The following is a 22,694-nucleotide window of genomic DNA, read 5'->3' on the forward strand; positions in this document are numbered from 1 at the left end:
CACACACACGGGTTGCTCAAATGGTTTTTATTTACCAAGCCGCCTGCCAGCACCCCCGCCGCCTTCTCTCTCCCCACTCTCTCCCCCCTCGGCGCCCTCCCGTTTCCTTTCTCTTGTCCCCGCTCGACGCCTCCTCCCATTGCGCAAGCGCATAGAGGGCCAAGCAGACGTTCCCTTAGCAACCGCGCCCTGAGCACTGCCGCGGCCCCGCCCGCCGTGCTACAGCCTCAGAGGAGAAAGAGGCGAGGGAACGAACGAGGCAGGCAGGCAGCGCGAGCCGCAGTGTGGGCCTGGCTAGGGTGATGGGGCGCAGGGGCCGCGGGCTTCCACCCCGCTACCGCCATGATGCTGCTGAGCAGGAAGCCGGAGGGTCCCCTCACTGCAGGTAATAACGGCCCCTCCCGGGCGGGGAGGTTAAATGGGTCTCCCTGGGTCTCTACCTCGGATCTTATTCCTCTCCCCCCCCCCCCGACTTGGAATGGATCCCTCCACTCCTCGAGGCGAGAGGGCCTTTGGGCCATTCGAAGACTCGGAGAAGGGGGTCCCGCGGGGCTTCTCGCGGAAGAGGACAAGAAGAGAGGCGAAGTATCGATCTGTATTATTGCATATGCAGCCGAACGCACATGCCGCGCTGGCCCCGCTTCCTCGGAGAGAGGCCACGTTGCGCCTGCCTCGTCCACCTTCGTTTTGTGCAACGGGGATTTTGAGGTGGGGCCCCCCGATCGCCTACATTGGGAGGGGAGGCTGTTGGGTTGTTTTACGAAGGAAAAGAGTCTTCCAAGCGATCTCGCGTCCTGCCCTGTGTGTGCGTGCGAGTGTGTGAAATCCACTTCTTTGTTGCTGCTTTTTCCACCCTGTGCCCTTCCGTTAGATCGATTGCGAGGAGTTTAAAATGATAACTCATCCGTTTTAGGTGATCTGGATCCGCAGTATAATGCAGCCGGGGGGGGCATATTGTGGAGGAGGATGGCGGGGGGAATCTAGCACCAGAGAGCGGGATGGTGGGAGAGAAAGAGGCAGACATGAGGTTGCGGCAAGCTTGTTTTGAAGCTAAGGGCCGGCCGGGTGGTTTTTTTTTTTTTTGCAGGGGTCGCGACGAACACGGCACCGTCGGCAAAAATGCTAAAAGCCCGGTCCTGTTGTGGGTTAAGCCTTGTTGCGGGATTGGCCGCAAAGTAAACATGCACACGATTGCAATCGGAGCTTGTGGATTGCATCCAACTAAGTTTTACTCAAGGGTAGACCTACCGGAAATAATGAGCCTGGGTTAGCCATGTTCCTTGTTTTCAATGGGTCTGTTCTTGAGTAGGACTAGCACTGGATTCGGCCCTAGGTGGTGGTGGAGGATGGAGTCGAGAGAGAGAGAAAAATGCGGATGAAGCCTCGGGAAGCGTGTCGGGACCGGTTCCCCAGGAGACCAGGGGGAAACTCCCCATCGCACGAGAGGTTTAAAATGCCAGTCGGGACAAAGCAGCCTGCGTCTGATTTTAAAGGACAAGCTGGCCTTAGTTGGGAGGATTGATGGGGCTGCCTTATGCTTCACCATAGGAAACGACGTCGATTTCAGCCTTTTCTTTCTTTCTAAGGTTCTGTAACAATTGCTTTGTTCAGTCTGGGCAAGTTTAACGCCAGGGAAAGGTTGATCAGTATGGATCTGAAATGGTCTCATGTTTCAGGGCACTTTGTGTGTAAACGCATATCCAAAATACTCTATGACTTTAAGAGACTTAGAAGCAGGCCAGATTCCTTCAAGTCACTGCCAAATTCTGCATAAGGAAGAATTTTTATTTTGACATTTTTCCATTGGCAACTTGGTTGACTTCTTGTTAACTGTTTTCAATTAGGACAAGGAGCATTCCTTTGTTCAGATCAGCAGTACTCCCCATGTAACTATTTTGTTTGTTAGTTTTGCAATCCAAGCTTTAAAAGAAAGGCAATTTCTTTAGTGATCAAGTAAGGCAGGGTGAGGAACCTACTAGGTATTTTTCTTTTCCTTCACACCATTGATTTTTCTGTTTCACTGTTTCTATAGAACACATTTGTTAAAACAGCATCTTCAGGAATAGAATACTGTTTTATAGCTATGCATATATGTCAGTATCAAACTCTGGTCTGTGGCATTTATGTGGGGGGGGGGTCGACAATAAATGCAGCATTCAAGTGAAAATATAATAATTTGCATAGGCCAAGGATAATTGGTTGGAATATAACTTCTAATTGGAGATCAGTTTAAAACAAAAATGTAGAAAATTAAGATAATACAGTATTTACAGCTCATTCTTTTGCATGTTTGCTTGGAAGCAAGCACTACCGATTTCAGCCTTAGTGTAATGTTGAAGGTGGTGTTTTTACAGTTACCGTACATAGCAATATAATATTTGTAGACAACTGTGTTTGTGACCCAATACACGTATTGATTGTGTAGTAATTTCTTTTTCTGGAACAATTATTCTCCGTCACATTAAGCAGACATTGATTCATAAGTGCTGTGCAACACATTTCCACTTTTACTTAATTTAGAAGGAATTTTATTTACTATTTATTGGCTTATTTTGCAACCTTTAAATAAAGATGTTACAGAATTGTGTGCTCCTCTCAGATAATTTTCTTTAAAACACATTCCTAGCTAAAAGATTTTAAGATTTTCTTGATATTTGTGATAAATGGACCTGGTTTGAGAGTTTGCCCCATAAACAAATCCTAAAGCTAAGTGAACATTTAGCCTAGTGATATGGAACCTGTGGCCCTTCAGATGTTGCTGGACAACAATTCCCATAATCTCTGACTTGGCTATGCTGGCTGGGGACAATGAGCTATGGAGTCCTAAAACATGTTGAGTTTCCAATATCTGATCTAGCTTTAATAAATCGGTTTTTAGCTGTGTTATAGTTGCTGCTTTTTTCTTTCGTTTCTTCATCCTGTGCAAATTTAAATGGCTTACTGAAAAATAAATTATAAATAACGTTTGTATGAATTGATGTTAGTTTTTACTGACCATCTTGTTATTTCCAGCCAGGTTTGGAGATGGCTTGTACGATTCCTACATGAGAATAGATCAGATTAGATATGCAGATCCTACAAATGAAGAATGCACCCCTTCTGGACTTCCATCACTGGGGAGACCTAATGTAAGTAATTTCAGGAATCCTAGATTCTGTCTCCAATGTTGCGAAACATTAATACAGCTGTATCCATGAGGAAGGTCGTAATAAAGCATTTTGTTCTTACTGACTTCCAGGCCCTAGGATATGCTGTTTAGCATGATCTAGAATGTTACTTAATAACTAGGTGCAACTCATGATACTAATGTATGTGTGTTTTATTAATCAGTAACTCATTCTTGTCTTAACAAGTACAGCCTTGTAACTCAGTTTTCTGGGGGTAGTCGCCCCACTGCTGCTCTGCCTGCCTTACTGCTTCTCTTTCCCCCTCCCCTATTGTACCATAGTCCCAGGATGTGCTCATGATGTGGGAGAGGGCCTGGTGACAACAACAGGCATGCCCAGGTAAGGGAACAGAGAGCAGCTTTAATATCTCTTGACAAGAGAGCTAATTAAGAAGTGCCAAAAGCCTGCCTGTCTCTGTGCAGACAGTATACCTAGCACTTTAGAGGTTCTCTGGTCCTTTCTGCAGTGGCGAAAAATATGTTTAAAAGCTGTCTTCTAAATTTTCAAGCTTGTTCTAGACATCCATTTGTATTCCTCAGGGGAAACATCAATATATAAAGTTAGAAATAAACTATTTATTTATTATTTATTGAATTTCTATACTACCTTACACCTAGAGGTCTCAAAATACTATTATTGAATTCATTCTCTTCCAGCTTACATCAGAGTAAAAGTTGCAAGAGCAGCTCTTCTGTGACTTTATTCTTTCAACTGTTAAATAAATCAACTTTCTCTAGGATAAGACAGAAGTAAAATCTGATTAGTGAAGAAGCAAGCCATGGATAGTAGAACTGATACTTGTGTTTGTGCTCTCTTTGTTGGTCAGAAGTGAGAGAGATCACACTATAGGTGCAGCAGTCTGCTGTGTTATCTGGGGAGCTGTGTCTGTTGCATTTATACTTGGCACTTGACACAGGAGTACTAGGACTGCACCTGTGTGTATCTGAATATACTTTAACTTTTATATGCAACTAGGCATTTATAGGGCTGAAATAGTACTTTTGTGTTTATGTATTATGGGTGTTGTTTTTATTTCTTCATATGCTCCCATTAAATAAGGGACACCACTGTTCCCTGTCACTTGAATTCTATTTTTATAGACATGATAGATGTTTTCATCAGAGTTGTATTTCTTTGGAAGCTGGCTGAAGGGGCTCATTTGGGTTGCATCAATTATATCCAGCTGTGGCAATGATCTTAACTGTAAGATGATGTGTAAATACTTTCCAGCAACAGGGGAATTCTATTCTGAGTGAAACCAAAGATTCCCTGCATAGTCTGATCACTGAGAGAAGAAACTGGCATGTACACTTTTAGCATTCTATCATGCCATGATTGCTTATTGGAAACTTGTGGCTAAAAGCCAGAGGGGAGTAATGGATTAGAATGTGACATAGAGATGTGAAAGCAAATGCTTTGGGTCAGATTATGACGGTCATAAACGGTTGTTTGTCGGCTTGTGACACCTAGTAATACTTTTTGCCTTCCCCCTGTCTTGGCAAGTGTGTGTATGTGTGTGCATACACACATATTCAAATCATTTATGAATGCATATAAAAGGGAATACTGTTTTTCTAGGCCATCATTGAATCTTGTGCCCTTTAAAAAAAAAAAATCAAACATCCATGTGCCTGTTCAGATTATTTATGCTGTGTTTTCTTGTAAACCCTTTCAGTCATGGATTTCTTGCTTTTTGTAGTACAGTTCTCTGTGTAGTGGCTTCTTTAAAAAGTATAACTAAAGATTATATTTAAATCTATAAAGGCATTTGCCTTATTAACCCAAGTGAAAGTGAAGAATATTTAAATAGCTTAAATGCTATTTGTATTATCAATGAGGTTTAGGGAGGAAATAAAAAAGTCCAACGTATACAACCAGCATCTGCTTTAAACTTTACCTAAGGTATACATTCCTGAATGTATTCAGTTAACGAAAAGGTTCATACCATGGGTTTTTTTATGGGATTTTGTTTGCTTGTTTTTTGTTTGCCTTTCCCCTCAACCCTCCAAATACTTTCCCATTCTGAGCATGTGTGCAAGGTTTTTTTTCTGTACCATGCGCACATGCAATAAAAACAAAACTTCCAGGAAGTGCCCAACAGTGTAAGACCAAATGTTACTAGCTTTAGTTCTCATGTTTCACAATGAGCAAAATGAAGGCTTGTATTATTTTGTGGGGGACAATATCTGTTTCCATTAAAAATAAAAATGGTACTCAGCTCTAACATAAAAGTGCCATTTTCCTGACTTTGTATAGTTTTTGTGCAAAGAGTGTTAGAGGTCTTGTGCACAACTGCCATGTTACTTTTTAAAAATAATTTAAAAGTCTGATATGTGTATTGCAATTATAATCTCAGAAGTAATCCACCAAAGTTACTGGGTGGAGGTCTACAGAGAATAATTCCTGAACTGTGCATGCCTTTAGCATGTGGCAGTCAGTGGAAATAAATGTTTTTGTTTGGCTATAGGGTCCGCCTGAAACAAAAACTGGCTAGGTTGTGATTAGGTGAGGCGCAAACAGAAGGGGCCACCCACTAAAACATCATACACATGACAAATTGCCCCCAACCCACACAAAAAAATGCAACTGGCTTCCATACTAGTGATGACCACTAATGTATAATAGGGAAATTTTTGCTTACTGGATTTTCCACAGTGAGGGAAATCCAGATTAATTGTAGTACTATGGACTGGAGTTTTGATGCTGAGAAATTTGTATGGACACTTGAGAAACCTATGTGCACAAGCAGCACTGAGTCTACAATAAACTGTCTGGAAATGCCCTTGTCTTCTAATACTGCAGTCTTAGTGCTCTAAGGAGTTAGTCCTATTGTACTTACAGACAGTCCTGAGCATGGTTACTCAGAAGTAAATAGCGCAATATTAAGAGTACAGTGGTGCCTCGCTAGACGAATTTAATTCGTTCCACGGGTCTTTTCTTATAACGAAAAAATTCGTCTAGTGAGTCCCATAGGAATGCATTGAATTTTTTTCGAATTGTTTTTTGCCCATAGGAACACATTAATTGAATTTCAATGCATTCCTATGGGAAACCGCGATTCGCTAGATGAAAACGCATTCGTCTAGCGAAGCAACCTCCGCTCGAAAAATCATTTCGTTAAGCGGAAATTTCGTTAAGCAGGGCGTTCGTTAAGCGAGGCACCACTGTACAAGCAATCTTCCAAGGCTAACCTATATTGGGAGTGTTCAAAAAGCTGATATGAACACCACACCACATGTGTTGTCACTCATTTCTCTTGGCTGCTAACAGCTAGTCTATGGGCTAAGTAAACTATGTAGTCCAGCTCTTGCAAGAGGAAGTGTTGGAAGCAGGGTGACAGGTTACTCTGAAGTCATCTGGTTGGAAATGGAACTTGTAGTTAAAATAGTAATGTGGGTCAGTCTGCCAAAAGTCATCTGATTATTATCCAGCTGGCCATTCTACTGGAGACAGGACTCTTTGCATCCCAGCTGTCTCAGGGAAGTCAGGTTACCAAACATGAACAACAAGATTTGGAATTCTAACCAGGTGTGAAATGTGTTGATGGATGAAAGGGGAGAATGGGAGTTCTTTGCTTTCCAGTTAAGCCAAGGCAAACAATAGGAAAGTGGCTTCTGACACACCACAGTCTAAGCACACTTACGCCAGCTGGAGCACCATAGAATTTGGCATGAATGATCTGTACTGGCAACATTGTACTAACATCAGGGTTATGTTGGCATAATATCACAAAATAACCAGCTTTACCTCTGTTGTGGTGTGACATCCTGCAGATGCAGGGACCAATAAAGGTGGTGTAGGATATGGTGGAAAGAAGCCATCTAAATCATAAACTCTCTCAGACTCTGCTCCTGGCCCCTACGTCAGTTACACTGACATAAAAATGGTGAGCCCATTCAACTCAGTGGAGGGTTGAAACACACTATAACCCTCCTGCTCTGGCCAGAGCTTCACAGACATAGGATGCAGATAACACTGCACTCAATTACACCACACCTACAGCAGCATATAAATCCTGACAGGCACTATAGCTCCAATGACAGCATGGGGCTTTGTTAGGAATATTTGGAGCATGCAAGGGAGAACTTTAGTAATGGGAGCTATGGAGAAAGGGCACTTTACACAAACAGCCTCATCAGCACACCTTTAGGAAGAGCAGGTTGCTAACACCTTCTTGCAGCCCCTATCGGTACTCTGTCTTTAGTCTCCACACACAAACAGCAAGATGCATGTTGATTCTGCTACTATACCTAGGGATGCACACACACCACACAATTAAGCATGGGAAGGGTACCATGCTTCATAGTGGCCCCCCTCACTCCCACCCACCCCACTTCAGTATTGTCTACTGTGTATTGGCTAACCATTCTTCCTCCCTCCACAGCTAGTAGCATTGCCACCCACACAGGAGAGGTAAGTACATGCAGAAAGGGAGGGGGAGGCCAGTGGCCATGAACCCCCACATGAAGGTAAGCTCTCTGTTGATGAATGGCAGGAACTGCACTCTAACCATTGCTTGCCAAACACTCACGATCCCTTTTGCAGTTGGGGGCATGGAGCAGAACTAAACACTGCAACTGCCTACAAGAGATCAGTAAGTATTGTCTTGGTGATCGCAATCCACTCCCCATTGGGGGTTGGGTGAAGGGAGACAGCACTCTCTCACACACACTTGATCAAAAACACCAGGTGAGCATTGTGGTTCAGGAACTATGTGCTGCAGCTGCTGACCATTGTTCTCTACTGTCTGTGTGCCCCTCCCTTGTCGCTCCATAGTCTGACCTTGAACAGAAGCTGTAGCTTCTTACTCCCAGCAGCATTGCAGACCAAGTGAAGCCTTCAGCATTACCAGCCTCAGTAACCTGTATGATTCTGGCTGTTTCTCTGTGGGGTTGCCAAATTTCACTTTTCCCAGTGCATAAGTTGCATTATGGACAGTTGCACACTGTGGTGACAGATGGCACTGCAGAGTAAACTGCACCTGCTATCCTGTTGTCTTATACAACTTTCATAAAAGTCTGGCAACCCCATCCACGTGTCTTGGATGGTGTTTAGTAAAGTGCTTGCCTTTTGTTACAGCTGTCCATTTGTTACTGGAGGTGAGCAGGTTGGGATCATTTCCACACCCCCTGAGTATGTTCTGTCTTCTGCTAGCCTCAGGAAGGGACTTTAAATGTAAAGGGTCTTTGGGGAATTCTTTGCTATCAGGTTTGAAGAGATGCAACATTTCCACCCACTTGCCGTTTTACCTCCAGGTAAAAGGCAGTCTCCTCTGCTCTCACAAGCAGCCTGGTTACCGCCACCGTGATGAATGAGGCAGGCAGTTTGGAGGTGGAGGAGATAATGAGCAGACCTGGGCAAACAAGCATGAGGGATGTTTGACTAGATGGGACCAATGATACAAAAGGCAACCTACGTCATCTGAAAGCCAGGCAATTGACTCATGCAACACTCCTCTGACACTGCACTGTTTTCCAGAGGAAGATTGCATCTTGGTTTTACCCTAGAAGCTCTTGCCTGTGAAATTTGTGCTATTCTGCTGGGTTAGGGCTCATAGAAAGCTGCATCATACTCAGACCATCTAGTTCAGTATTGTCTAAGTGACTCTTCAGGGTTATATATGAAGAAGAGTAGAAGAAGAGTTTGGATTTGCTATCCCGCTTTATCACTACCCGAAGGAGTCTCAAAGTGGCTAACAATCTCCTTTCCCCTCCTCCCCCACAACAGACACCCTGTGAGGTGGGTGGGGCTGAGAGACTTCAGAGAAGTGTGACTAGCCCAAGGTCACCCAGCAGCTGCATGTGGAGGAGCGGAGACACGAACCTGGTTTCCCAGATTACAAGTCTACTGCTCTTAATCACTACACCACACCGGCTTGGAATGGAACCATTCCAAGCCCCATATAGATATGAGAATTGAACCTTTATCATGTAAGCATGCTCACTGTGATAGGACCCTTTCCCTCATGTACCCTCTTTGCCCTGGTATGCACAGCTAGTAGCTCAGGAAGGACACGATGACCACAGTCACATGGAACACTAAACTATATTCTAGTGCTACATGCACAAACCTCTCCAAGCTCAAGTAAAGCATTGAGCTCATGCACTCTCCCTCCTCCTGACACCAAGTTTGTTTTTTGCCAGTAAAGAATCTTGGCTTAGCGTTTTGTACAAACCAAGGATCCTGTTTTAAAACAAACCATGGTTTGTCTCTAAGCAAGCCTCATTAAAGCATGTGTTATGATTCTGGCTTGGTTAGTATGGTTAGTATTTAGTATAATCTGAACAGGGTTGATGCAATGCATCCTCCTGTGGCTAGGTTATCATCTGCTTAGTGGAGTGTACCATGTACGTTCTAGTTCTACCTACTCCCACTTTTGTATCTGACATGCCTGTTGCAGGTACCAGTAAGACATGCAAAAGGTGAGTCTGACCATGTTTCTGCCATCCCCTAGTAGGGCCCACTTCTTTTGTATCCTGGAGCTCTATGCTGTGAACCATGACACTGTTTCTGCTGTCCTGCCCATTCTCTCTTCCATTTTGTATTGGGGAGTCAGAAGGGTGATTTTGTTATAGGATAATATACCCATCTTTTCCCTCTAGAAGGAGTGCTCAAGCAGGCTTACCATATATCTGGTGAACACACACATTTTTTATGCTGCTGTTGCATGTCTCCAACTTTTGATTTAAGAATTGATCTCATTTAAGTTACACTGATACAACAGCAATATAAGTGGTCACAAGTGTATCTGAGACCATATGACTTTGTTTCAATGTGTCATGGCTTAAGGCTGCTAAAAATATAGCATAACTGAAACATCTTGCAAGCTGAAAAAATATATTATTTAAATGTATTGGTGTGAAGGAAGATTACTGCATGGAAATGTTCACAAAATATTTACATGATTAGAATACAGTAGCATTAATTTTGCAGAATTGTGGACTCGAATTTAAGGGGAAATGTCAATGAACTTTAAGTACAGCTCCTGTGGGGTCTGGGGGAAAGAGTATTTTGCCCTAAGAATTCAAACTCTTATCGAGAGTTAATCTTGAATAAATTAACACTATGGGATACAGTCATAACTCGTATTGCAAAAGACGCATGTTGCGTCTTTTCGGCTTGCGAACGCGGCAAAAACTTCCGGGTTTTGCCACGTGCAGAAGCGTTCTACGTGCTTCGCACATGAGTAGAAGCGCTCTATCATGCTCTGCGGTTGCACAGAAGCGCCGCTCTAGTTGTGGGCTTTTCACGGTGTGAACGGCACCCCGGAACGGATCGTGTCCGCAGCTAGAGCTACCGCTGTACAGTTGTATGTAGTTCTGCAAGTGCCTCACCAAAGACTCCTGACCGAGCTTAGCAGTCATGGAATAAGATAAGAGGCCCTCTTGTGGATCAGTAACTGGTTAAGAAACAGGAAGCAGAGAGCAGGAATAAATGGACAGTTCTCCAATGGCAAGATGTATCAAGTAGAGTACCCCCAGGATCAGTATTGTGCTTTTTAATTGGTTCATAAATGATTTAGATTTAGGATGGAGCCAAGTAAGCTGATGATACCAAATTATTCCAGGTGGTAAAAACAATAAGGAACTGTGAAGAGCTCCAAAATACTGTGTAAATAGGCAATAAAATGGCAAATGCAATTAAATGTTTTAAAAAGTGTAAAGTGATGTACACCATATACATGCTCATGGGGTCAGAGCTTGAAGTGACTGAGCAGAAACAAAACATTGGCATAGTGGAGAGCTCAATGAGATGTCAACCCAGTTTGCAGCAGCTGTGAAAAAAGCGACATGTGTTAGGAATGCTTAGAAAATGAATTGAAGATAAAACTGCGAGTATCATAATGCTGTTATACAAATCTGTGGTGCAACTGCACTTGGAATACTGTACACAGTGCTGTACTGTCACTGGATCGGTGGATATGGCTTACCCAAAATGGCCTGGCACACCTAATTGGGACAACAGAATGGAGGATCCCCACCCCTGACGTAGACTAACAATGTCTGTGTACAGTGGTACCTCCAGTTGCGCACGGAATCTGTTCCGGAGCTCCGGTCGGATCCCGAGGTGTGCGTATCCGGAGGTGCCACTTCTAGGCATGCGCGTGGCATGGTTTAGTGCTTCTGCGCATGCGCGCGCGGTGAAACCTGGAAAAATACTTTCGGGTTTGCCACATACGTATCCCAAAGGTGAACGTAAGTAGAGGTACAACTGTACTTCCCAAGTAATCTTAAACAAAGTATTGTTGAAAAGTTATCATAGTTAAATTTTGATACTTTCTTTCGTTGATAGTGTATGATGGGGCCCATTTAGTCCCTGCGCCCCTTTTCTTCAGTGTACAGTAGTCTCATATTTGACAAGTTTGTCAAAATAGATTTTGTTTTGGAAAATGCCTAGCCTTATTCAGAGTACACAGTGCGTGTAATATGTGTGTCTGTTTTCAGGCTTTTCATAATAGAACGTTGGGCTTTTTCTGAAACCTGAAACAGACTTTTCTGTTCTTCATTTTGTAATATATTAAAAGTATTTTTCTAGGTCTTCTGGATTTTTATTGGTTAACTTACTTTGCATAATAATTGTGTTCCAGTAGATGAGATATAGCAGTTAAGCAGAGGGCTAATTTGGCTGCTAATTACAGTCTTAAAACGTGTGTTTTAAGGGGCCCTTGAGCTCCACTATCATGTTTGGATGCCTTTTTGACAGTTCTGAAAACAACAGAAGCAGACATGCTTTTTATTGTAGCTTGTTCAGGAGAGATGAGAAATGTTACCTGTAGGGCACTGTGCTAAGAAATGGGTGGATGTTAAAAGGATATTAATACTTTATAGGGGATGCGGGTAGCGCTGTGGTCTAAACCACTGAGCCTTGGGCTTACTGATCAGAAGGTCGGTGGTTCAAATCCCCATGACGGAGTGAGCTCCTGTGCTCGGTTCCTGCTCCTGCCAATCTAGCAGTTCGAAAGCATGAAGTGCAAGTAGATAAATAGGTACTGCTCTGGCGGGAAGGTAAACAGCATTTCTGTGTGCTGCTCTGGTTTGCCAGAAGCGACTTAGTCATGCTGGTCACATGACCTGGAAGCTGTCTGCAGACAAACGCCAGCTCTCTCGGCCTATAGAGTGAGATGAGGGCCGCAACCCCAGAGTCGTTCACAACTGGACCTAACGGTCAGGGGTATCTTTACTTTTAATACTTTATAGAAGTTGAAATTCTTTGTTATTTCCTTTATAATTTTCCCCACCAGCAGGAAATGACTGAGTAATGGGAACTGGGCAAAGAGTGGGATAGCTGTTTCAATTCTAGTACATTAAATGGTTGCTTGATGTCGGGAGGCCCAGGTCCATACTCAGAGCAGTGCAGAGAAATGAGAGAGAGAGCTTTCTCAAGCTAATGTCTTCCTGTGGGAGTTTGTTGCAAGCCTGTGTGTGTGTTGTCACTGTGTTCGTACAAAAGACTAACCATTAGTCCTTGGCTCTTAAAAACCAATCAAACCAAACCCAAATAGTTTTCTAACTTTCTTCTTATCAGCATGACCTCAGTTTATTTCCTTGTAGGATCACTGTCAAAATAGAGAATGTGTTGTGAAACAAAATACTGCCCTAGGAGGTATGAGGCTTAATCATACCATGCATTTCTTTCAGAGCAAGATAATGGGGAAAGAGCTATGTCATGGAATCAGGTGGTCAGTGGCTGGGAGTTTGCTTTCTTTTGGAAGGGAGGAGGCTTTCCTAGGCAATATAGATAGCCAATACGAAGAAGGATGTAGCAGGGAATTCACCTCAAACATGTATGTCCATTTACATGCTTTGGGAAAATAGCTGTGGAAAACTAACTTGATCATGGTCCTCTGATGTTTGCAAAATATGTGATTTTGATCATGGAAAGGAAGTTAGGTGCTGAGGTTGGATTTGTAGGGAGAGATGGCATTTCTATGCCAAGTAAATATGTTTGTTTATGGAAAAGTGGTTATCACTCTATATTAAATTTCTCTCTACAAATCCTGTTTGGTTTTTTGAGCCATTAAAACAATGCTTCTCTGACACTTGCCAAGTTTTATATTTTTGAGCATGAAAGCTGGAAACTTGGGTTTACAGAACACAAAAGCTGAACTCATTCATTCCCAGCTTCCAAGTACTATGGTTAGGCATATTACCCACCATCCTTGGGGCAGAAGGGGCCAAGAATCTTCCTCATTTATTGGTCAGAGGGAAGAATTTGAATCTCTTCACCTTTAAGTGATAGCAGAGTGTCTTTTTCAGACATGTGCCTCTTTGTTATGGTGTTAAAAGCATCAGTTTTTAAATGCTATACTTATTTACCTTTTTATTTCAAGGTGTGACCTTTTAGGTTACAGATAAACATAGTATGCTGTACAAAATTGCAGCTCACTAAGGTTCAATTCCAGTTTGCTTTTCTTATATTGGCTCCTTAATTTTACTGTAAATGAAGAGAAGAATCTGGAATTCATCAGGCAAGCGGTGGATTGGAAAGCAGACATTTCTGGATTTCTTACGGAGTTACAGAGAATTGGTGTCATTTTGAATTATTTGCTGCAAGTGGCCTTCTTATTCAGAATTTTACACTGTCTGTCATTCTTTCTCTGCAGTTCAGCCATAAGCCCAGCGAAGAATGTGTTACTAAAATGCTAATTCTCTGGATCATATTTTCTATGAGTTCCTGGAAAGGTGTGTGCTTCAAAATGTACTGTCTACATTTTCCAGGCAGATATAGCAGTTAAGTAGTAATCAGGAAGAACAGAGAGCTTTATCTCTTAAAACTTCTTTTTCTGAGCCAATGGGATAAACTGTGTATTGGCATTTCAGCGGAAAGATATGCAAGTTATTTTCCATGAGTTGTTATTTTGCTGCTATGTTGGGATGATAGACAGTAACTTGCTATACAGGAAATGGATAGCATCACTCACCAGTTATCTTCAGACTTGTGTATATTTTTACTGAAATGGAAGTTCTATTTTCAGTTTCAAGGATTGGCTAACTTTATTTTGAGATTAAAGGCTAGAATGGAAAGCAGATGTTTCTGCACTTTCCACAGTTGTACAATACAGCACAGCATCTTGTAACTTTCTTGCAGTGCAGAACTAAAAGCAGTATGAACTTTAAATGTTTCTGTTGCCTCTCTCCTTGGATAGAAGTTTAGGTCTACTTTCGTATATTACACTGAAATCTTGTAAAAATGAGAAACTCCTTTATTATGTTTTCTTACCAATTTCAGTTTGCTCTTTTCACTGGGGAAAATATTTAGTCCCTTATTGGCACAGGCTAGCAAAAGTTCCTTCCTTGGACAGATGCAAAATGTGTTCAGTTCTGCCTTGGTACACAGCTTCAAATAAAGTAGATTAGAACTGTGGATAGACATATGAGAGTAGCATGGAGCCCTTGGTAACAAAATTAGAATTCACCCGTTGCCCTGGCCACCAATCCACTTGCCTTTTGAAAAAGCTTCTATCATAACCTGCTTCTGCTTTGCATCCCCTCTGTGTGCCTATTTGTGGTGTTTTGTATTTTTTCATCCTTGTAGTTTGCTTCCTGTGGTTCTAAGATGGCAAATATGCATACTTCAGCTATGACTTGGCTTATGCCAGGGGTTGCCAACCTGGGCCTATGAGCACATTAAAAACTGGGGAAACTGTCAGGGGCACTGCATGCATAGCAGAACCCCCGAGCCCTCACTGCAGCTTATTATGTTGACTACAATGGAATGCTGCTTCAATACCAATTTAAGTGGGGGGTGGGTCCCTGCAGACACCAGGAAAAGCTCTGTAGACTTGTGTGCCCATGAGAAACACATTGGCGACCCCTGGTTTAATGCCAAACTTTCAGCGCCTGCCCATATGTCGGGTAGGTGTTGCATAGCTGCTCTTGTGCATGCTATTGCGATTGGTTGCTTCTGAACTAGAACAGAATTCGTATATTTGTACATGCGCCATCTGAAAAGCTTATCTCATTGCTTCTTTGCTTCCCCATTGTTAAAATGAGAACTGAAACTAAAGATTTTCTTTGTTTCATCCTAACAGGTAACTACTAACCCAATCACAATGAAGGACCATCCTCTGACAGGGAGCCAAGTCAAAGTGGAGCAGTTATTTGAAGACTCTGGCAACAGAAGAAGCAGTACTCTCCAGTCTTCAGGAGTAAATGGCTCTGAGAGGCCTTTTCCAACTCCAGCAAAAGACAAAAGCGTTGATAGCATAAGTACCAACAAAAATAGTGGCAGCTTGACAAAAGCACACAAAACCGGAAGTCAGTCCCCAGAACAAGCACTGAAGCAATACAAACAGCAGTTGTCAGTCTATGAGCAGCATGAAATACTGAACTTTCCTGAAATTTATTTTGTAGGTGCAAATGCAAAGAAAAGGCAAGGAGTCATTGGAGGTCCAAACAATAGTGGATATGATGATGAACAAGGCAGCTACATTCACGTGCCTCACGACCATCTTGCCTACCGATATGAAGTACTAAAAATAATTGGAAAAGGCAGTTTTGGCCAAGTAGCTAAAGTTTATGACCACAAAAACCACCAGCATTTGGCCTTAAAGATGGTACGTAATGAAAAGAGGTTTCACCGGCAAGCAGCAGAAGAAATACGGATCTTGGAGCATCTCAAAAAACAGGATAAAACTGGCGGCATGAATGTTATTCACATGCTGGAGAGTTTTACCTTTAGGAATCACATATGTATGACCTTTGAACTCCTGAGTATGAATCTCTATGAGCTGATCAAAAGAAACAAATTTCAAGGCTTCAGTGTGCAGCTGGTACGAAAGTTTGCCCACTCTATACTGCAATGTTTGGAGGCTCTTTATAAAAACAAAATCATACATTGTGACTTGAAACCTGAAAATATTCTTCTAAAACAACAAGGGCGGAGTGGAATCAAAGTGATTGATTTTGGATCCAGCTGTTTTGAGCACCAAAGAGTCTACACTTACATACAGTCTCGATTCTACAGAGCCCCAGAAGTCATTTTGGGAAGCCGTTATGGGATGCCCATAGATATGTGGAGTTTTGGCTGTATTCTTGTGGAACTGTTGACTGGTTACCCTCTCTTTCCTGGGGAGGATGAAGGCGATCAGCTAGCTTGTATGATGGAGCTCCTTGGAATGCCCCCACAGAAGCTGCTGGACCAGTCCAAGCGAGCCAAAAACTTCATCAATTCAAAAGGCCATCCTCGTTACTGCACTGTAACGACACAGGCAGATGGGAAAATGACTCTTAATGGCAGCAGATCACGTAGGGGGAAAATGCGTGGTGCTCCAGGCAACAAGGACTGGGTCACAGCATTAAAAGGCTGTGATGACCCCCTGTTTATAGAATTCCTGAAAGAATGTCTTAATTGGGATCCTTCTGCACGGATGACTCCTACCCAAGCTTTGAAACATCCTTGGATTTGTAAACGAGTACCTAAGCCACCCTGCATGGATAAAACATCAGGCAAACGGATTGCTCATTATACAAGCTCTTTCCCAGGGATAGGTTCCAGATTACCCCCAGTTGTTGGGGTAGCCAACAAACTACGAGCTAATCTAATGTCTGACTCAAATGCCAATATACCTCTATGCACTGTGCTACCAAAATTGGTCAGCTAATAGAGAATTACATATTCCCAGAGTACATATGCTGTGTTTTTAATTATATCCTCGAAATATAAAAAGATAACAGAATGCGCAGAGGTCTTGAAAAAAAAGAGAGAAAAGAAATGGATTTTTATTGAACACTAAATCTTGTATAAACACCCCCCCCCCGAATCAAAACATAAGCATTTTAAGGGCTATGATTGTTTTATCAAGTTGTTTCAGCTAGAATGTGGTGCTTGTTACATCACTTTTGATAGGTCAGCACATTTGTTTTGTTCAGTGAAGTTACGCACTGTGTAACAGATGGATTTTATAGCACTGTTGTAATAAAACTCAAAAACCACTGCTCATGCGGACAGTCTCACTTAGCAGACAGTTTGCTGCAAACCACTTCAATAATAAATAAACTATGCATTTAATTAGCCACAAGTGAATACATCAAAGAATGATGGTCAAAAAGCACAATATTTTAATATCTATTGGTTGCTGATGTTGTAGTAATTTCAATGTACTGAGTGCCAGACTTTGGTGTTTTTTTCTTTGCCAGGAGCCCTTCTTAAATTTGCTTGCAGTCTGTGGCAATAAAACACTCCTAAGAAGAGTGGGTGCTGTCCTAAGGCTACGAAGATACAGGTCTTGGGACTCTAGGTATAATGTGCTTGGTTCCTTTCCCTCATCCATCCATCATGTAAAATTGACTGAACTAATCTTTATAATTTAGCATTTGTTTGTGGAGGTAGAAATGTCTCCTTGCCTTTTAGTGTCATTATTTCCCCGAAGGGTGGTTCTGTTAGTGTCTTGCAGCAAAAACAACAAGAGTCTCATGGTAACGTAAAGACTACACCTAATTTATTGTGGCATATGGTTTCGTGGATTGCAGTCCACCTCATCTGAATGAAGTGCAGTCTAGTCCATGAAAACTTTTGCCATGAAAATCTTTCAGGTGTCACGACACTCTGTTCTTTCAAAGTAAGCTGCTCTTAATTTTAGTGAATTAGTTCAAGGACAAACTGTTTTAAAGCAAGTGCAGTTTCCAAGAGGTTGGGGCAAGGTTAAAATGCCAGTAATTAAAAGTTCATTGTGGAAGTGGGTTCCTGCCCTTGAGCGATTTGCATAATCTGATTGAGGGTTCAGAAGTTTTGTACAGTAAAATGTAATGAGATGTAGCAGTGTCTGATTACTGGAAAATAAAAGGTGGAAGATGTGTATTAATGGTTAAGATAGAGAGAAGTTTGCTTCTGAGTTTAAACCTCCAAACTTACATTATTTGGCAGTCACACACTTGTTAAGTTTCACAGCAGTTTTACATATACCTGAGGCACATTTTACAAGCAGTACAAGTTTAACAGATTTACTCTGACTGAAAAAAGTCTCCCAGCCAAAGGTGTTGTTAGTGTGAACTTGTGTCAGATGTTGATCAATCAGTTAAGTCAATGAGTATTTTCACTCAGGGTGGAATCCAGCATTGTATGACCAGGCTTACCTTTCTCCCACCCTAGAGCCATCCACCAAAAATCTTCTCTGTGGAATTGGGGAAACTTTCAGAACTGGTTTGGGGAGGCTACGAGGGGAGGGGAGGAAGGGATACCTATTTCACTTGTGCACCAATAGTGTTGGAACCAGTCCTGTTTCTGCATTTTATCATTTGTTGACCCATTCTGTGAGGTTGTTAATATCTGATAGGAAAAGAGCCAGTCACCGACAGGCCAATATGCATTATAACAAATATTACACACAGGATACAATAACAGCATTTTTTCTATTCTCCAAATACATTATCTACTTTTAAATTAAGATTGTCTTTATCTGTAATGTATATTCCAAATTGCATTTGAATTATTCTTATTGGAGTTATTTGTACACTCTCAGAATACTCCTTCCCCACTTGGGCTCAGATTTTTAAGAATTTGCATTCAGTACCTGAAAGCCATGCTGCACCTATACACAACCTGCCCTGATTCAAATTAAAAACCCTATGTATAAGTCAACTGGGCTGTACTATGATCCATATATCCACATGGGATTCTTATTTGAAATGGAATTTTTAAACCTGCAAATACAACAGTAGCAATGGTCACGATGCCAATAAGTCCTCAAGATGGTTTATAGGTAAAAGGCTACTGTAGTATCTCAGTCCTTGGCAGCAGAGATTATGAGTGGAGGGCGAAAAAGACTGCAATAATTTAGTTGAAATAAGCAAATAGGTCATTAATATTGCAGGTAAGGAAACAACAGCCAGAGAAGAAGAGCAGTCTTCTATTAGACACTTTTCTTTGGCATATGGTTCAGTTGCATGCCAGAGCTCAGAGTAACAGTCATCTAACTATCATTTTTCTTTTGCCATCCTTTCTGTGAAGACAGGCAGACTTAAACTTCTCTCAAAGGTATCTAGAAGCTGTTTAAATTTCGTGTAGCTTTATCTACAATGGCAGTGAATATTTTGTTCGTGTTTCAGTGATCCTAATTCACCTGTGCTTTAAAATTACCAGGAGTGAAACAGAGGCAACTTCAGGAACTGGAATCAATTATCAATAAAGCCTTTTTATTACCCTTTAGGCTTAGTAATTGTAAACAACTCCCCCCCCCCCCCTGGAATAGTTACTGTCTTCAGAAAGTCTTTAAATTAAACTGTGGGTCTTTTTAAACTAACACCCTGTCCCCTCCCCCTTTTTGACTGAAATGGCTCATGTATGATGATCTCAGCAACATCTCCACTAATCCCAGGAGGACAAGCAAAAAGCCGAGTGCGCACCCAGACCTTTGTACTGAGAGATCAGCTGAAAAGTTCACTTCTCTAGAATAGAGTAATAGCATTGTAAAAACTAAGAGCTTAAATATATCGAACAATTTGCACTACTTAGTTATTATAGTTACACTGTGTCAAGCATAAAGTGCATGCTTTCCCTAAAAAAGTTGTGTGGTTTTTTTGTTAATTTTGTTCTAGACTTGTTTGGCCTCCTACCAGCCCCATTGGTAAAGGAGATCAATCACTTTGCAAACATTCGATTTAGTTTTTAAATCTATAATTACTGATTTCCTAAATCAAGCAGGAGAAGGGATTCAGTAGGCTACAAGGCCTCTACCAACACATGATTCTATGACTAAGAATACGTTCCAGATTGTTAATGAAAATAAATTTCTCTCTGCCGGCAGCCCTCCATTTACGTGTATCCAATATGCATGTGATCGTGTATATGTGCATCACACCGAACCCGGAAGTGACCCAGACACGTCCTATAGACATTACTGAAATGTCACTAAAAGGGCGCTGAGGGTTGTTTGCAGGCTTTTCCAATGGGTTTCAATTAAACACAAACGGGGGGCTGCCTGTACTAATATATGTGCTATGTTGGATAGAGCTGTATTCCTGAATTAAAGCAGCAGCAGCAACAACAACATATAGGCAATTAACTACAGTACCTTTTCAAATGGGATAACTGATTTAAAATACTTTTTAATGTATGGTCTGACTTCTTCCACAAATTTCAGCCCTATAAAAGAACTCTAGCCTGAGAGTGTTAATAACATTGGAAAGATTTATTCCCGCCATGTAATGCAATTACCGTAAGTGAGAACACTTGCCTAGGTTAGTACAAGATTCCACTGATGCTAGCCAATATTGTGTACTGTCTCTTTCAACCTCCGTTATAAAATGAGAAGTATCTTAAATCACTGGAATAGTCAAATGCTCTTGGAAAATGATGTTTGCAGATATTTGGATGTAATCATTTTTACTGCTAAGACATCTATTAATATTAGAACTATGTAAGAGGTTCATTAGTAAATACGGTATGCACTGCTAAAACTACAATTTAATGTTCCCACTTCTTATCTGTTGTGCCATGCTTTGCCATCCTGCATCCATTTCCATGCAATACTGCTCAAGGGGCAGTATCCATCTCCATAATTTCAAGGATTTTCACTTGCACAATGGAATTCCACCCCCTCCATGTACGTAAACCACACCCTCCCCAAAATGCTTCCAGAACAGATTTAAGGGGCACACAGGAGAAGGAGAGGGTGGGAGTTACATTGTGCAAGCAGAAATCCTTGTGCTGATGGAACTGAGGGAGTTAGTGCTACACTGGATGCCATGCAAGGTTTCCAGTATGTTAAAATCTGTCTAGAATACTTGAGTTAGTTTTGAAAGTTGTTGCTTCTTTAACAAGGTGAGCAATGCAGTGAATGTTGACCTGCATGATAGATTTATCTCTGTGTGGAGGAACACTTTGGAAATGTCCAGTTCTTAACTTTATAAAGTGAAAATGAAAAATATTTCCTAAAACTGTAATTAATGTATTCTTTTTGAAAGTAGTTTTCTTTTGCTAAAGGCTGTGTGTACTTCCAAAGAAAAAAGTTAAAACAAAAACAATTTGCTCTTACTATTTTGCAGTTAGATAGTGAAATCAAAATCCATCAAAAGGAACCAACATCCACTACTTTGTAAGAAATACCCTGTACTGTAGTCTAAATCTGATTTCCCAACACGTGTCATGACCTGGAGTTAAATCCTGTGCAAATGGCTTGTGGGCTTTAGAAGTAAACCCAAAATAATTATTGCTTTTGGTTCTTAACAGGTATGATGATATCTCTTACACCGTTTTGTTGTGTTGTGTTGACATAACTGAATGTCGGAAAGGCTCAAGTCTTACAAATAACACTTGGGAACAACTCTCTGGGCAGCTGGTGGCAGATCTGTAGTAGTGACCATTACAGCTTGCCTCATGCATAGGTGCTGCTTTCAGCAAATAGTCATTCAAAACACCTGCCTATCTGAGCACCTTATGGTGAAGTGTTGCTTGATCATCTGCTCGGATTAATTAATCATTTAGCTGATGGTGAAATGAAGTTTGCTTTGTCAAAATTTGTCCAGTACTTTTGTGCTGAAGAAACAGAATTCTGAGTGGGTGTGAAACCCATTTGCAGCTGATGTCACACAGTTGCTTGTGCAAAAAGAACAACTCATTGAACTGTCATATGATAGGACCCTCAAAGATAAATTCTCAGAAGTGAGTTTATCAGATTTTTGGCTTCATGTTACCAAAATTGCTCAGTTACCACTGAGTATCCTGAACTTACGGATTAAGTGATGCCTGCGATGCTGCCATTTGGTAGTACTGTACATAACTTTGTAAGACAAGCTTTTCAGCAGTGATTGCTCTGAAGATGAAATACAGTAGCGGGCTGCGTATCAGTAATGATCTGAAGCTACGTCTGACAACCAGCAAACCCTGCACTGACCTACTCATTGGCAAAATGCAGGCTCTGACATCCTGATTCTTGCCAAAATGGACTTAACATCAATAAAACGATTTAAAATCCTCATACTTCCATTTTATCTAACACTGCTTATGTAGCTATGTATTCGCAATAAATTTTTTGTAGCTTATGAAGAAATAATCTACAATCAGACGTTTGGTGTTTACATTCCCAAAAACAAAACTGAATAACCTCGTACCGTGTTTCTCATATTATAAGTCATGTCTTATATTAATTTTTTCTTCAAAAAAACACGACATGGCTTATTTTTGAGGGATGTCTTATTTTTTAATAAAGTGCACGCGGGCGCTGTTTGCCGGGCTTGTCAAGCCCAGCAAGGAGCGCCCGCCGATCTTCGGTGACAGGCGGGGATGGGGGGAGAGCGGAGAACGATCTCCGCTTCTCCCCCACCCCCGCCTGTCACACAGCACAGGGCCGAAGATCGGCGGGCGCTGTTTGCCGGGCTTGTCAAGCCCAGCAAACAGCGCCCGCCGATCTTTGGTGACAGGCGGGGGTGGGGGGAGAGCGGAGCACGATCTCCGCTTCCCCCCCACCCCCCCTGTCACACAGGACAGGTCCGAAGATCGGCGGGCGCTGTTTGCCGGGCTTGTCAAGCCCAGCAAGGAGCGCCCGCCGATCTTTGGTGACAGGCGGGGGTGGGGGGAGAGCGGAGAACG

General features: G+C 42.0%; 1 protein-coding gene across 8 annotated transcripts; it reads left to right on the forward strand.

Moving 5' to 3' along the window:
* The first annotated feature begins 206 nt into the window (after window positions 1-206).
* DYRK3 (dual specificity tyrosine phosphorylation regulated kinase 3) lies at window positions 207-17,000 on the forward strand. Of its 8 annotated transcripts, none has more exons than XM_060277130.1 (4): window positions 3,013-3,128; window positions 3,449-3,506; window positions 7,552-13,849; window positions 15,199-17,000. In XM_060277130.1, the coding sequence occupies exon 4, from the start codon at window positions 15,220-15,222 to the stop codon at window positions 16,768-16,770; it is 1,551 nt and encodes a 516-aa protein (XP_060133113.1). In that variant the 5' UTR covers window positions 3,013-3,128; window positions 3,449-3,506; window positions 7,552-13,849; window positions 15,199-15,219; the 3' UTR covers window positions 16,771-17,000. The 8 variants fall into 8 exon arrangements, with proteins under 8 accessions (XP_034979564.1, XP_034979565.1, XP_060133117.1 ...); XM_060277132.1 differs by having other exon boundaries at window positions 13,771-13,849; XM_035123673.2 differs by lacking the exons at window positions 3,449-3,506; window positions 7,552-13,849 and adding an exon at window positions 207-385 and having other exon boundaries at window positions 3,017-3,128.
* The last annotated feature ends 5,694 nt before the right edge of the window (window positions 17,001-22,694 follow it).

This window comes from Zootoca vivipara, chromosome 7 (genome assembly GCF_963506605.1).
Source record: "Zootoca vivipara chromosome 7, rZooViv1.1, whole genome shotgun sequence".
Lineage (NCBI taxonomy): Eukaryota > Metazoa > Chordata > Lepidosauria > Squamata > Lacertidae > Zootoca > Zootoca vivipara.

Bases quoted from the DNA above. Each gene is read 5' to 3' on its own strand.
- DYRK3 (XM_035123673.2), top strand. From the start codon at position 303: ATGGGGCGCAGGGGCCGCGGGCTTCCACCCCGCTACCGCCATGATGCT. The intron at 386-3,016 runs GTAATAACGGCC...ATTTCCAGCCAG, and splicing joins GGAGGGTCCCCTCACTGCAG to GTTTGGAGATGGCTTGTACG. The intron at 3,129-15,198 runs GTAAGTAATTTC...TCATCCTAACAG, and splicing joins CATCACTGGGGAGACCTAAT to GTAACTACTAACCCAATCAC.